Genomic DNA, 17,496 nt, shown 5'->3' with positions numbered 1-17,496 from the left:
TTTATACACAACTCTGAAAACTAGAGTTGTCTTGTTACTTGTTTTTAAGAGATAATATTTGACATTAATATTATTAATCTTCTGACACCCTCTGAGCACTTCAGTAACAGCAGGGATGTATTTTTCTAATATTAATTAATGATATATAGTTACTAGGTAGTTTATCTAGGCTGTACAGACTAGTAAACTGCAACACAGGAAATCTAATTATTTTTCTGAGTTCACACAGTGGATCCAGCAAAGAGGTCACAAATGAGACAGTTTCTAAAGCTCTTTCATCCATCTCATTAAACTGACAATTCTCATTTCCAACTATTTGTTTTCTATTACATGAGGACTGGTATTTACAAAGCATTTCTTTTGTTTGAAGCAGAGAGCTAAGTCACTTATGCAGCAAATGACCAAGGCACAAACACTCACAGGCAGTAGAAAGGTGGGTTTGGATTGTGCAAAATAACCTCATTTGCTGCACAAGCCAATTTGCATCTGCAATTATGACAACTGTGGGCATAACTGATGACACACATCTTAACAACCTCTTTTGCATGAACAATTATGTAGTTAAATGTGCAGTGTGCAGTGAATTGCACCCACAAAATCAGAGGCTGAGATTAGCCCTTTTAAAAAGAGCTAAGCCTTACAAAGTGCCAGATAATTGTATACCCCATAAAAGAGAAGAGGGGGTTTATTTCATGACAGTTTTTAAGAAAATGGGACCATTTAAGTTAATTATCTGTGTTGGCTCATTTGAACACCTGTTGGGTTTAATTCATCAGCACCTGGAGCCAGCTGCGGGTAACAGGCCTGGGGGGGGGTCACTAATTGACAGATTATGTTGTTTATGTTTCTTTTTTTTAAATTTCAACTTTTTTTTTTTTTCTACTCAATTTTTAGTAAGCAAACTTTAACAGGATTCAAGATAAAAATTCAGAGATAACCAGCTACTCTTGGAGAATGCAATGAAATATTTTCTCCATGAACACATATAATATACAAAGGTTGAAGCCTGATAAGTACCCGTGTTCTGTTTATCTCACTGACATATACACCAATTTTAAAACACCTAGGAGAAGGACTGGTTAAAGTGGTCATTTGCAAGAATTGTTCAATGCATTAGTCTGGAATATTTTAAATAGACACCTTAGGGGAAAATAATTCAGTTATCAATTCAGGGGGAAAAAGTTTAGCTAATACCAAGAGCAGGAAACAGAACTAGAAAATTCTTCATTTATTATAATTGTACAATGAGAATACATTAATAATTCCACTGAAAGAATTAAAATGTTGTAGAGGTAAACAGAAAAACCTTCAAATTAGTTATGATACACAGTAAATGGAAGAATAAGATGCCTGGAAATACCTCTGCTACTACTGGAAAGTTGAGTGAGACGGAGAAAATTCTTGATGCCTTGAGAAGTCTTAGAGTCTAAAAACAAACCCAATGTAACTGTTGAATTAAAAGCAATAAATTGACTCTGCTCCAAACTGCCCAGAACTGCCAGGATATAGAGTGCAGGTGCACAAAAAGATCCAAATCCAGATAGCTGAGAAAATTTAAGACAGGGAAGTGAGAGCTCTAAGCGGATTTCTTCCCAGAATTGCTAAGCATCCTTAGGGATCTCAGTACTTCATTGAGTCAAATTTTTCAAGTCCTTACATACTTTTGGAAATGTGCTTAAATAATTTGCAGAACAGATATGCAAGCATTTTGCTGAAATGGAGCTGCAATTCAGACACAAGAGGATTTGAGCTTTAGGCATTTGGCTTCCTTGTAAAAGTCAATCTGAAAAGAAACAAGAAATCTCACATGCTGTACACATAAATTTTGTATTTTAGGATCTTGCTTCAGTCAAGCATACTCACATACCTGTAAACTTCACCAAAAATCACAGTAATAATACAGAGTTCTAATTCAGAGCTCACAAACAATGTGCTCAAAAGTTCTTCTGATAGAAATAAAAATCAACACAGGAGAAGAAAAAAAACTATACCACCCCACTGTCTGAAAAGAAACACCAAGTTCCATTAAACCAGAGCTAAGAAAATATCAAATCTTCAGAGTGAGAAATTAAGAAAATGAGGTAGAATATTTTTATAATAATATATTTAACATAATAATAATAAATTAAAAAATATAACAATCCATACAATATATAGGTAGGAAATAGAGATTATTTTTAAATGTAGCTTAAAGTAATTGGAAATTATAATACCAAACCAAATTATATGTATCCATAAAGATATTTATTGCAAAATTAGACTTATGTTTCATGAACATTTTACTCATTGTATATGTAATGTTCTGTGCAGATAATGCAGAAGTACCATATAGTGGTAACACAGTCTTTGTTAATAAAAATATTCTGCTATGCTGTCATCTATCTGCCTCTTACTTTTCAGCAACTGTAAAAAGTTGAATGTGTCTGGAAAAGTTTTAACTGGTACAGAGAGCAGAATAATCAAAACTAGTAACAGGACTGCATTAATTAGTATTTCTGGTAAATAATTAATCATCAACCCTTTGCATAGCCCCCGGCCAAAACTCTATATGGTCTCAAACTGACAACACATAAACCTCCAGAGGTATCCACTAACTTGGATTGAGCTTGAGGTCATTTGTTTAGCTGTAAGAACATGGTGACTTTTAAATTAAAATTTTTATTGCTAAAGTATTGTTCTAGAATATAAAATTGCTGCACCTATGTTTGAAATGCCAGTTTTAATCATAGAGAATGACTTGTGACTTCATGAATTTTTGGTACAGATGGTAGGGATTTCCTGGTGGGAGACTGTGGTGCCAAATGCATTTCTCTCCTATGCAGAAGCTCATGTGTCACATGGCTCCAAGGGGTTAATTTTTTTACACGCAGAATTCTCTACATGATAATGCACTTTCATGTTCCCCATCTGGCTATTGTAAAATCACAGAGGCTGTGAAGGCACAAGCATGAAGTAGAAACTCGTGTCCTGATTTTCAGTGGTGCTGAGTATCTGCAGCTCCTGCTGAAGTAAGGAGGGAGCCACAGGTGTTCCAGAGCTCTGAAAACCAGGTCGCTATTAGGATAACTTCTGGAGCATTTCCTTAAGAATTTGGCATAGTGAGGCTTTTCACTTTAAGTGTCGCTTGAAGTCCCCATTTCTTCTTCTTATGCTCCTCTGAAAACCTAGAGTTTGCACTAGAATTGGAAAAAACATTTAACATTGCACTATGTAATATATGTGAAAACCAGAAGCATCACAGGAAAATGCCAATAAAGCAGCTAGGGGCTTCAGGTGGAACATGCAGATGGAATGTAGAAGGCATGGAACAGGAGAACCATCTGCCTAATGAAGCTGAGGAGTAAATTTTTACAGGAGTGAGTTGGGTGTGTGGTGCTTAGATGCCACTTGGGGCTAAACCAGGACAGTCCTTTATGGTGCCTAGTGAGAGTCAAAAAGGGTTGAGTAATAGACAACACTGGCTGATCACCTACAGGAAAGGCTGAAGCATGAAGCCAAAATCACTGACTTAAGCACAGTCTCATCCAGAAAATTTTCCTTTAAGGAAGCAGGTAAAACTGTTAGAAGTAGATCAGCTGGAGGTACAAATGACTTCAGTGTATTTCTAGAGCTCATTTCTGATGGTTTCTGACCCAAGAGTGTCTGTAGGCCTCAGAGTGTGAGGGAATTCTGTCATCAGCCTATGAGAACCACCTCTCCAGATTTAGAAACCGTTCAAATTTGATGAAGAAAATCTAAAATATAATTTTGCCTTGCAACCAATGCTTAAAGTTGTTGCACATTTACTGTGGAAGTGCAAATGGAAAACTCCCTAATACAAGGTTGCATTTGTAGGCATTTTGTAGAGAAGATATCAAGCCTGCTACCTACTTCATAAAAGAAGAAAATTTTTGCAAATTAAAATCTACTGTGTCTGAAATGTTACATAGTATGGAGATAAGGAATGGTTTCCTATGAACTGTAGGAAGGTCTTGTTACATGCAATGATGTTCACATGGAAATTAGTCTCAAGCTCCATGAATATACATGGTGAGAAATCATGAAATCACTTGGGTGGCACTTTTCCATATCTTCATTTTCATGAAGCAAAGACAGTGTGGTACTTATAGGTTGGCAGGGCAGAGCTGGATGAAAAGTGCCTCATTTTCCAGGCCATTGTAGAGTTACACATTTGGTTGTGGCTATTCTCCCACACACAAGAATGCAATGAAACCTTGGGAAAAAAAGCTTCCTGTTCAGCTCTACTCAATTAGCAGGAAGGAAGAAAGCTGCAGGCTAGCCCAGAATGGCTCTTTTGTAGGGGAAGGTGTGAGGCAAAACCAATGCTCCATCTTGAATAGAGAGAGCTATTTATCCTCCCACATGCCAGAATACTTTGCAGTGATTCATCGGCATTTCTCTTTCTAAATGGTACAGAAGCCATCTAGGGAAGAAATTAGGGTTTGCTATCATGGGCTATCTTTCAGTAGAAGCTATGTCCATTCCCTCCCCTTTAATTTCAACTACAAAAGAGCACCAGTGTTCCATGAGACAGCTGAAAGTTCAGTATTCTCACAGTGACAGGATCTGCAGCCCAGCCAGCAAGCTCTCAGGTTCCCTTCCAGCACTACATTTCACTTCCCCCGGAATGGGCCTGTAGCTCAAAGTTACTTAATAATAAAAAAAAAAGAAAAAGAAGTTTCATCATTGAATTAATCAAACCTGTCCCAAGCCCATACTTCCACATTATGTCAAAACCTATGGGAAACCAGGTAAAGTTGGCTTGGGCAAGGTATACAGTGTAAAGATTCTCTTACTTAACAGGTTTATCAGAGGCCCATGGGTCACAAGAAAAACATGCTAATGGGTTTGGGAGCTTTGGATCAGACCCCTAACAAGTTTTATGTTGCTTAGACTGCATTTTTTAAAAATTTTCCAACCTAATAGGCTCCACTGAGGCAATACAGCAACTTTATGTACCATGAAAGTAAGAGGTACAAGATGAGGGAAGGAAATTGCACCTCTTCAAAATTAAGCTATCCTGTAATTATCAAGTAAGTCATTAGCTGTGATTTGGTGGACAGCATCAGCTTTCAGAAGTAGTTTCAAAACTTGTTCTTCTAGGAACTAAAACCACAACTTTAAACCTCTCATTTCTACTAACAACGAGACACATTTTCAACTGAGCGCTTTAATACAACAGAGATCTTTCTTCTTACAGTGCCATGAAATTAGTTCACAATATCATTTATGTCAATTTATTTTTAACATCATTTTTGCTCTTCAGAAAACATGAACTACTTAAAAGCTAAGAAAAATATCACAACTACTATAATTGTGGAATTCATTGCAATGGAGCCAACATTTCTTCTGTTAGACCATTGTGTTAGTTACCAGCCTTGGTAACTGCTTCCCAGACCAAATTTTTCAAAGCAGAGGTCTTCCCTTCTTATTAGTTCAAAAGCTTTTCTTCCAAGTTTGCTATAAAAGGAACAAGAAAATTAGGGTCGGTGAATGAATACCTACTATTTTTCCCAGGTAAGGCAAAAACTGTGTATTATGGGACCACTCTGAAATCAAAAAGTTGGTAGGACAAGGAAAACTTCAGAGAACTCTAAAAAAGTGATTCAAGTTCTAAAAATGTGTCTCTCAGAGAGATTTAAAGGGAAAAGGTTATGAGGTTAAGAAGTGATTTAATCTTTGTCACTAGGTATCCACAGAGGCAAAAGGTAATTGCTTTTATATGGATTTTTGAAGTAGTAGCCAAAGGTTTACCAAGAAACAACTGAAGTATCAGCTAGGAAATGTTAAACTGAACACATGGATTATTTTGTTACTCCCTAATTCACCCACCCAAATCCCTTGGCTAACTTGCTGCCACTGTGTGCAGTCTATCTCAGAAATAATGTTTACTGCAAACACTGTATACTTATCATTGCTTTTGATTTCATGTCCAAGTAATACCTTCTATCAAACAATTCAACAATTCTGTCCTAAGAGCCACCACGTTGCAGTGACAAGAACCATCAGTAACTCACGGGCCAATGTTTTTAGTGGGCTAACAGCAGTCACAAGAACTGAAACAAGAGCCCCAAGACAGAACAGACCACTCTCAATGTCATCATTGGAGCCCCAATCAGCTGGCTTTCTAATAACAGGGTTTAGTTCAAACAAAAGTCATGGATGCATTATAGCAATTACTAGATACTTTGATTCTGTAGGCTTTTATTCTGTAGATTTTTTATATATGCCAGATTAATAATACATAGCAGGTGCTTGTATCCCTAAAGTCAATTTTACTGATGTTCTGAACTCAGCTCTAAATTCTAAAAACCTATGAAATGTGCTCAATTCTCAGTCTAGTGTGCTATTCTTCATAGAGTAAGAGTAAATTAAAACAACTCTGATCCATAGAAAATTACCAAAGTCTAGAATATCCTTTTACTGCTCCTGTAACAAGATATATTTTTCAGAACAAAAAAAGATAAAGCAGAAAATACTGGGAGCAAAAAAAGCATAATTTTCAATTCTTCACTCTTTGTTTTGCTATTTAGATGTATCTTCTTTACCTATTTAGTGTGACTGTTGCCTTGTTTGGCCTCATCCAAAGTTATTTATCAGTAGAAATAGGATAATAAAAAAAGAAATTTCAGAAAAATGTGAAGACCTACCCATAAGTGTCCATACTAAGAGTACCTATGTTCATAAAAAAATACCTCAGCTGCATTCTTGTCCTGTATCTATTTTTTGTTATTTTGAGTAAAATACTTGAATATGATTGAATATGAATATGAATGTGATTTCTGTATGTTCAATTTGATCTTTCTGTGTCATCTGATTCCTTTACACTGACTGTATTCTTAATGATGTGGAAACAATTAAATAAAAAAGGAAATATATATATATTAAACTAAAAACAAATATATTCATATAAAAAAAGAAGTTTCAATATCAGACATTTGGTATTTCGTTTCTGTGACTATGTACCAGCAGGAGTATTAACCAGAAACATCAACTCTAAATTACTATTAGAGAATATAAGAATATATTTTGAAAGTAAGTATTGATCTGTGTGTTCTACTAATCACATAGAATGGAAACCATGTCATGTGGTCTGTGTTTTCAATCAAAACTAACAAAGATTAAATTCCTAACAGATTTTACATCATACTAATTATGCACAACTAACTTGCAAGAATTACGTAGCAAATATTTTTGAGAAACTAATACTCCTTTTTGTGACCATTTAAAACAAACAAACAAACAAACAAAAAAAAAGAAGCTAACTTCATCAAATAAATTATTTGGAACAAATAATTTTTTATTTCTATTCCCAAAACATAGAAGTACTACTGAAAAATGTAGTTGTCACATCCTAGTGAGGGATGCCTGTCACTTTCTATCAAAACAAATTACCATGTTGTTTCATTCACATGGTTTTAATTTTTAAGGTAAAATAAATCCATATTTTGGTGCATTTTCCCCAAAACTTTTAATCTCAAAATGTCTTTGACAAAAGTTGCTCTTTTCTTTTATCCTCCAGTTCTCCTTCCCAATCTCCCTCAGGACTCAAATCCACATGGAACTCAATTTAAGGAACAGAAAAGGGGCAGAATGAATTCATTTCAGGACATGATACCCCAAGTATTGGCTGGTGACAATGCCCATTATTCTGCTATGCACAGATAGGACTAAATTCTCTCCAGACTAAGGCAGTGACAGACAACAGATAACTTCAGCTGAAGAAATCAAGTTAAGTAGGTGAAACATATCACATGGCACCTCGAAAATCTGTGAAGAAATTTTCTGTGCCTTTAGAAAGGAGCAAGAATTACCACACTTTCTTAATAGGTTTCTTATTGCTGTAATGCAGGAAGTAATTTATTAGGCTTCCCAGGCTTCTTCAGCTGCACAAAGGTTTTTGAGAACTACTATGGGGGCCAGAGCACACCTGGAAGAATGAGGAAGAAATCCAATAGTGCAGACTGCCCATGAAAAAGAATCCCCTGACCCTTTCCTATTAGACAGCAGCACATGGGCCACACTCTCTGGGCATGACAGGCAGCAGGACTCTTGCTGCTCTAATCCTTCAATGTGCTGGCACACTTTTGTATTTTAATGGATTTTCTTTTTGCTGGTTACTATTGTGGAGGCTTCTATTAGTATCTGTTAAGATAGAAATGAAATGGGAAGTGTAGAGCACACCTTAAATTGCACATAAAAATCCAGCAGGGTGGCCTTGCCCTGTCGTGCAGAGGAAGCTCTGAGCAGTAACAGAGTTCTAGAGTCACCTCCGGGCTCGTGTCCCCCATCTAGGTGCAGACAGAGCCTGAGGTGGCAATAACAGCCCTGGTACCAATATGTAATATGCCACCTGCATGGTCAAAGGAGCCAGGGCAGCCAGGAATTTAGCAGGGAAGAATTATCTGGAGCCAGGAAGGGTCAAAGAGGCGCTGGTAGCAATAATGCCTCTAACAGCATCCTTAAGCCCATTAGAGGAGCACCAGGAGCACGAGCTATTATTCAGGGGGGGAAGAAAAGCAATTTGTAAAAGCAGAATTAAAATCAGAAGATGATCTTATGGCTTTTGTATTACTGTTTTCAAATTAAGCAATAAAAAGGAGTGTGAATTGCATTCTATTAATTCATACACGGTGTTTTCATTCTTGGGTAGTCAACACAACAAGGGGTGAATTAATGCTACTTTGTTCTGACACTGTTGTGATTACAAAATGCTAATTTTAAGAAATATTTATATTGCTAATTATGGAAGAAGGTCAGAAGTTCTAAGCTCCAGCTGCAATCAACACAGTTCACTGCTCTGAATTTTACAAGTTCTGAGCTGTGAATTGTGCTGATTGCAGGCACGGCTCTGGATTCTTATTAGCCAGTCAAACCATCCCAGTTCTACCAAACATTTTGTAATATATTCTACTATGTTATACAAATCTCACTACTATGATGCAGATATTAATGTCATGAATTATGACAATAAAACTCAGTCTGTATCAGCATAAATTGTACACATGAATTATAGAAATTTTAAAAAAGAATAAAAATAAAGGAAATAAAGCTATGAGCATTTCATTGTCCTGACACAAGAAGAAAGGTGGGAGCTAATTGTACAGAAAAGAAACTGAGGGACCAAAATAAAATGAAAAATCAAACTAAGAAAATCCAAAAAAGAGGAGGTTGTGAAACTGTGTCTGTATCCATGTGTCCATGTACAAAGTCTTAGGTTATTAAAGAACTCAGCTGTTTGCAACAAAAGCAAAACAATCACAGAACAGAAATAATAACCAATGAAATAATGGTTTGGTGTTCTAAAACAATGGCATTGAAGTATTCTCTGGTGACAGAAAATACTTCAATGCAGAAGTCTTCATTACTAAACAGAGAAGAAAAACACAAACTGGGGAGGAAAAACATGCAAATGCATTATGACAGAGAAATGTGCCTGAAAAATATGTGACGTTTTAGTTTCATCACAGGCACAAGAATTTACATCCTTTACAACAATTCATTTTCAATTACTGGGGTACCTTATCATATTTTTTAGCTAGTATAGGTGGGTTATGGTTTTTCAGAGAGCAATAATTACTTTGTAGCTAAGACAAACGTTTTAAATGATCAAAGACTTCAATATAAATAGCCATGTAGTCTTACAAATGTAAAGTTTCATTTATTCCTCTTATACCAGCAAACTAATAAACTTCTAAGACATACAGTTACCTGTACAGGGAGACCTGGCAGCCCTGGAATATCTCAGTTACAGAGTTCCCACAGCCAGAGGTGGAGAAGAAAAGCTTTTACCCTGATTGCACAGTTTGTGTGATCCATGTCAGAATTTGACCAATAATCCGTAAATCAACCACTCAGTCCTCATTTTTAGATGCAGACAACAATGAAAAAGGAGGCCTAAACTCACAGTTTGATTTTATGGTGCTTCACTGCAACATTCTGTTATTTCCAGACTATTTAGTGGTCCATAAATCAAATACTCAATTTTTAACACTGAACTGTATCTTTTATCTCTTTTTGAATAGAAATTTTTAGTGTTTACATACAAGCAATTATAAAAGCTCACTCTTTTGTGAAGACTTAGCATACAGGCTTATTTTTTATTTCAGTGCAAAATTGTAAGTACTTGTATTATAAATGGGTCTGTAGATTTTATATTACTTTTACAAGCTACTTACAGCATGTACATAATGACACCTGTGCTCCAAATGTCACACTGTTGGCTGTAGTCACAGGCACTGATAACTTCATGGGCTTCCAACCAAGCAGAAAAAATAGTATTAATAATAGAAAAAAAAAAACTTTTAAATGCTTAAACACAAAGCATGAAGAATGTGCTGATGTGGTATAATTTATTCCCATATGTAAAGAGGAACCAACAGCAGATGTTTAAATGAATAATGTACAGGCCTTAACAATTCATGTTGATGTGTCCTCACTTTTATCATTTAGCTGTTAAGGGGGTGGTGAAATTGTGACATCAGCTGTGTGATTAAACTTAGTACTTTTCTTCTCCACAGTAAGTTATTAAAGCAGCATTCATAACACACTGACTTAAAGTTCTGACTTAAAGCAAGACATCGCATGAACTTGGTTTTCTACCAGACATAAGGGTAGCACATCAGAACACAGGGTTTTTGCAAAACACAAAGCCTCTGTTTTCGTGAACACATCAGATGATGAACAAAATCTGAGCCAAAATGCTTTCAAATAAAAAAAAATTCAAACCCACAATTTCAGGCCTGGATTAAAACTCACAAATTAGAACCTTTTCACTACTCACTTCATATTATTTCAGTCACATGTCAGAAAGATGCTGGTTTGGGGCCATCTCAGTGAGATTTTTATCTGCTGCATCATGGGAGATATGGCTGAGTTCACAGCAAGATCTGTGGGCTGTAATTCAAGAATCAAAGGAGGTGACATACTTAGTGCCAGTAAGGAACAAAATAGAAAAATCTTCACACAATGGAAGGGGAGATTGACAGTGAATATTTTAGTTGGTGTTGTCCCACCAAATAAAAACATCCTGTTGAACTGTGATCTCAGATTTTTTTATGTCTTAGGTAGGCATCAAGCTTCAAATATCTAATTATTATGACAAGGATCTTGAAAGGGTTAACTTAATAGTTTGAAAATACCACAATTGGTAAATAAGATTTTAAAGGAAATTCTAACCATTAATATTGTCAAACTGGCCATAGCTGCTGTGGGCACTAATTTTTAATGAATCATTTTGATAATATTTTATGCTATCAGTAATTCATGCTATTAAAATACTGAGAAAAGTTATAAAATTATATATATTTATATCCCTAAATACATATCCTACACAAAATAAAATTACCAACTCAGGAAGCTGATATTACTTTTATATATTTTCTTCATTACTAAACCAGTCTGATTAAATTTTGAATTTCTATGAGTCTCACACAGAACAAGGGAGGATAGAGAAAATGGAAATAAGACCAAAAGGAAGATAGAAGCATAGAGGGGCAAAATCAGAAAGAAAAAATGAGGAGCAGCTAGCAAGGGATGTAACTCCAAATGAAATAATCTATAAGAATATGAGTGGTGGGAAGACAGTGAATAAAGACATCAGTGTTGTATTCAACCAAGAACACAATTGATTGATGATGCTTAGAAGGCAAATGTATTTAATGTCTTCTTGCATCAATTTTAACCAAAATGTCAAGTGCAAGCAGTGGATAGTCCAATCAATATCAATGACGAAGGGGCAAGACCTCAGTCTTTTACAGAGAAGAGAAAGGTTAGCAAGTACTTGAGTTGGAAATTTTAAAATCAGACATAACCGATAAAATTCATTCTAGAGTACTTTAAAAGTGACAAGACTTTTCAGAGCTATTAGCTCTTCAAGAACCATTAGTGGAAGGCAGATAAAATACTTGAAAACTGAAAAAAGGTAATCATGGTATCTATCTGTAAGAGAGTGGAAAAGCTGGCATCAAAGAATTACAGAAGTATCCCATTAATTTTAACTCCCAGGGAAATACTGGAATTAATAGGCACCTAGAAGAAAACAAAGAGGTGAGTAACAGATATTTTACACCTGTCAGGAACAAACCTCCATGCAGCACAGGCTTACAAGACAGGGTTACAAGAAGGTTTGAGGTTACAAGAGGAACACAAAATGCCACTTATCTCTATTTTAGTAAGGATTTTGATACTGTTTCCCTTAAATTATTTTGTAATTCAAATTACTGTGTTTAATGTAATAATTTAATACCTTAAATAATGAATTATTCAGGAGAAATGCACAGGTCCATAAAAAATGCTTCTCAGAAAACAGTTGTACCTTGTTTGTTGTCAAAGTGTTATCACTGTGTCAAGGCATGTTTGGTAGTTGTCTGTTCTCTTTAAAGAACAAGAGACCAGGAGAGAAGTGAAATAACAGATTGCTGACAGTAGGAAGGTGCCTACCTGTTCTTCATATCTGGATAGGGGAGGAAATAATAGTCTGAAAATGTGAACTGCAGTTCCACCCTCTTCCTACACACAGGATTCCACCACCTCCCTTAGGTCAGCTAGAGCAATTATGTGGCTGCAGGTGAGTTAGCTGAAACTTTATAATGAAAAAAAGTGATTAGATCACAGCCTGCAGGTATAAGTTTAAGCTGATTGTCAAACTGAAGGTTCGGGGCAGACAGCAGGAAAAATTTCTAGGAGGATAATGAAGTATCAGAATAGAGTGTGCAGGAAGGTTATGGAGTCTCCATCACTGGAGGTCTTTAAGTCCACTTTGCACAAATATTCCTCAGAAATGACCTCAGTACAGCTGCTTCTTCCTTTGGACAGAGAAATAAATCAGACAACTCAAGGCCCCTTGCAGTGATGAGACTCTGTGTTTCTGTCATGATTGGTAAATTGGAAAGTAATTTTATCCTGTACAACCCCCTCACTTAAAGAGTATTTAATGCTACTAGTATTTAATAAATCAGAATGTTGGAAGGACCTAATTATCTTCCCCCAAAAAGGATTTATTTTTTTGCTTCAGTTCTTTAGGAGCAAGATGTGAAATTTGCTGGCATAAATTGCTGAGGAAAAGGCTCCACAGAACTAAAAAATGAATGCTATGTTGGATAATGTAGTGTAGCATGTTATAGCATGCAGAATAAATCAGAAAAGCCTACAAATTTTTATATTAAGGAATACAGAGTTTTCATTGCCTAAATAGACAAGGGAAAAGTCCCGAAAACCATGTGCTTTGGGCAGGTTATGTCATATTTACCTGCTTTTGTGGTGTTGGGGGATTTTCAGCTTCCATTTCAGCACCAAATATTAATCAGTCCCACACACTGGGGTAAGCACATATTTGGGATGGAAATTGGCTGAAAAAAAAAAAAAAATATTATTTATTCCCACTGTTTAGCTGGAGATTCTTATATTTTTCTCTAGCACATCAGAAGTCACAAACTAGCTCTATGTCACCAGAGAGAGGCTACCACCAGAGTGATATAGAGTTAAAAGAAGTCGTGCCAAAAAGGTACTACACATCAACTGTCCATGAAGAGAACATTTCAAAGGGTGGAAAAAAATGCTGATTTTTTTTTTTTTAACATAGGGTTTTATCCTGTATGGAAAGCCTTATTCAAGTGTAATACATGGAGAAATCAAATTCTTCAGCATACTTTTATATTTTACACTTTTCATATCAAAGTCTGTGAGACAATACATACACCTGAAGATATCAATATCTGTGAGCTCAGGAATGAATGTCCTGATACTGACAGGTGGCTTCTAAAAGATGTTCTTTCTATTCATATTAACAAAATTTCATCTCAGCCCCAAGCCAGTATGTACCTGTGCCATGTACTCGTGTGCCATATGGAAGAACCCCTCTCACCAGGAGCAAGCTACATCTGGATTTGTCCCATAACTGTCTGCATATCCTGCCCAAAACCAGAAAATCATAAAGGTCCAGGAAGAATTTCTTACAGCCAAAAACAGGAGAGTGTGAACCTTTGCCTGAAGTGTCTGAAGTACTTAAATGTTGTTTTTAGCTGTTTTTTTAATCTCACATTGTGTGACGGACCTCTCCTTTCCCGTAGTCACTTTAATTGCTGCTGGCCATACCAGCCTTGGGGCTTGGTTCTGCATTTTCCACTCCTCCCATTAAAGTCATTCAGGAGTTATTCTCCTCTAAAATGAGAGGAACAAGCAAAGAAAGGAAAGATCTGACCTCATTCACAGGACGGAACGTAGGAAAAATGCTTACACCTCGCAGGAGAGATGACAGAGGGTGCTAGTTGCTGTTCCAAATGAGTACATAAAGCAAGGCCATGAAAAAAGAGCAGCTGGCCATGGTGGTTTCTACTGATGGAAGTGGTGAGTTGACTGAAAGGATGGAAAACCTGTGGAAAAGACAGAAAATTCATCAATGTCTTTCCTACCTCTGGCATTTTCAGGAAGAAAGACGTACACTGCCCCAAACTGAAGGGTACATAGAAATCCAGAACGATGTTTCTTAAGATGAGCATGAGATTACATAAAAATACACAGGTCTAAGAAAAAGAGAACAGAGTTTTGCAGTCTGGAATTATCCATTATAAATTACTGAGTTGTCCACTTCAGTGCCTAAAATGCTTCTCAGCCTGGAGCCCTCTATCCCAGATAAATTCAGTAAATTCCTGATCCAACAATTCAGTTCTACAAGATGATGCCTACATTTTAACAGTAACTACTACTAAAATAGCAAATTAGTGATGCACAATTAACACAAGATTTATAAAGCATCAAAGACTGTTGTCCTCAATACAAAAGAAGATGTAAGCATGTGGAATATTGTGTTTAGGTAGCAAATATTTATTAATATCAAAAGAATCCTGTAATATACTTGTATTTCAATCAAGATACCATCTAAATAGGCTTTTTTTCTGAATTACTAACAGATTTACTTTAAATTGAGAACATTCCTAATTTAAATATTAATTAAATCTCACAGCATCTGCTGGCTTCCTGTAACTAATGGCTTGGGACTATGCAAATGTAGATCTGGATGAACAACGTATGGTTACTTAAAGGAATTTTTTTTTTGATTGACCAAGAAATGTACTTACAACTTTAAAAAAAATAAAATACTCTTTTTAGCAGTGGCTTGTAGCTTCCAAATGATTTTTTTTCCCTAATAACACCATTTAGTGACTCATTTCAAAACCTACTTATAGGTATCAAAGTCAGGTCTCCAAGTAATACCTGGATATTAAAGACGGTTCTTGAAGCTGAACTGCTACAATTGTCATCTTACCTTTATGTTTAATTTCACTGCATTTACTTCATTGATGTCACTGCTTTTAACTAAAATGTTTTCCAGTTTTAGATCTCTGCGAACAATACCTGACAAGAGAGAGTAAGAAATAAAGTGTTATCAGTTACAGTGAACATATTCTGACTGAAACATTTTTAAATCTTTTGATCAATTCCTATGAGCAGTTCCCATGCATTTTACTCTAAACTAGTGGCAGCCTAACAAAAACCATCTTCCTTACCTTACTTCTTCCAGGGAGTCATACAAGAATTTCAAATCTTGAAATCTCATTCCTCACCACAATCCTGTGAGAAAGGCAAAAGCACAAAATGGTTCAGTCTATTAAAATCAGATCATCTGATATCACCTAACAAAAAAAGTAAAGCATATCTTGTCTATTTATTTGCCCTTATTTTCATACCTGAAATCCATTTTTATTTACCAAACCAGTCAAGCATTTTTGCCCTTGTGATGAGGGCCCAGAAGAAACAAGGCCTTATAAAAGGAACCATTCCATAATGCCATATATCTCTCTGGAAAAAGAGTTAAAGGCAAGGTTCCAAAAAGCACTATGTTCTAACAAAGATTAATAATTTTTTTGCAAAAAAACTTAAGAATTCCAAGCCTGGCACTGTCTACAAACTCTAAATTTTTGTATGGATAGGTTAATTCTGCTGTGGACTGTTCAGGACTGCAATAGTTCTGCGTGGTGGATGAAAATGCTGATGTTTATTAAACCCTAAATGTAACATATGCTGTTAGGAAGTACCAGGAGCAATCCACTTCTGCTTTTTTATCTCCTGTAATACACTGTACATATAACAACTGAACTAAGTTAAAGTTATTATGCAAAGCAATTGCAAGCTAAAAAATAATAACACAGTTATTTCCATAGCTGGAGCAGAAAGAGAAATAAAAGAAAATGGCAGCTCATACTGCATCTGTAAGAAAAGTAAAGTTCTAAAAAAACATTCATGTAGTGGATTTTACTTTTTCTTTACTGGATTATTTTTATCCTATGAAATAAATAATAGATAAAATATCAATCAGTAACTGTTTTTAAATGTATGAACACTCGAAATCAATGAACATACGAGAGAAACAGAGGAATGTAATTACAGTTTTTGTGCAGACACCCTATTGCTGAAGCAAGGCTTTGAATGATGTGTCCTGTCTCATTTTCTGTAAAATGCGCTTTACCACAAAGCATTTTTTAAGTTCTCCATCCTCACACAGCTCCATTACAAGATATGTCTGCTAATATTAATAAAAGGGAGAATGTAATGATTTTGTACTCTCTGAGTTTAGTTTCTTCTAATATAATAACAATATATAACTAATTGCAATGCTACAGCTGTTGTGATGACCTAGAACCCCAATGCACTTAGTATTTTATGGACAGAAGGCAAAGGACAATTGATCAGCCACAAACATTGTCAGTATTGTGTTTACTACAACAAACCCGGAAGCTTTCAAAACATACACATTTTTAAAATGTACAAAAATACTGTGATTTCAAATCAAGGGCTAAGTGTGGATTTAGCTTAAAGCCTCTTCCATTTAATGCATTGAAAATGGCTTCTAGAAAGCCTGATTACCAACCCTTGAAAAAAAAGTAAAATTCAACTTTTCAGCAACCAGGAATTAAAACTGTAATACTTGAATCAAATGAGACTTCCAAACAATTCAATATCCCAAGAAAAAAAATTCCTACACATGCAGCTAACAGCAAATACTGCTTTACATATCTTACTGTAGTATTTATAATATATGCTGCCATTATTAAGTGCTGAAAACTTATCTGTCAGCTCAGCCACAAAACTTTAGTGAAAAATTTGCACCATGGTATTCATGCTGATTTGTGAATGGAATGCTTTTTTTTATTCCTTATTTTCACCTTGCTTTATTGATAAAAACTCAAATAAATACTTACACAAGAAACACTATTCAATTGCATATATACTTTGAAGAGGTTTGGTTACTATGCAATCTAATATGCAAATACATTCTCAATTATTCTTTCATGGAAGAATAAAAGCCCTGAATTACAAGTTAGACAAAGAGTTTGAGCATTTTCACAACTTATACTGCTTCAGGTTTCTGCCACATGGGCAATGAATGAGACACAAAGGACTACCTGAAAAATAATATACATCTCCATAACTGAAAAGAGAAATTCTTTATCTGATATGACCTCTGTCTTGGTGCTCAAACAGATATTGGAAGAGGAG

The 17,496-nt window shown here is 35.6% G+C and overlaps 1 protein-coding gene across 1 annotated transcript; it reads right to left on the bottom strand.

The window, feature by feature from the left end:
• Positions 1-10,174: 10,174 nt before the first annotated feature.
• On the bottom strand, positions 10,175-16,507 carry STK33 (serine/threonine kinase 33). Its single transcript, XM_086893272.1, is given in 5 exon segments — positions 10,175-10,254; positions 15,266-15,284; positions 15,287-15,354; positions 16,385-16,477; positions 16,480-16,507. Coding segments are annotated over 5 exon segments (288 nt in total).
• Between the last annotated feature and the right edge of the window lie 989 nt (positions 16,508-17,496).

This window comes from Cyanistes caeruleus, chromosome 6 (genome assembly GCF_971803275.1).
Source record: "Cyanistes caeruleus chromosome 6, bCyaCae1.hap1.1, whole genome shotgun sequence".
Lineage (NCBI taxonomy): Eukaryota > Metazoa > Chordata > Aves > Passeriformes > Paridae > Cyanistes > Cyanistes caeruleus.
This window is presented reverse-complemented; position numbering and strand designations above follow the sequence as displayed.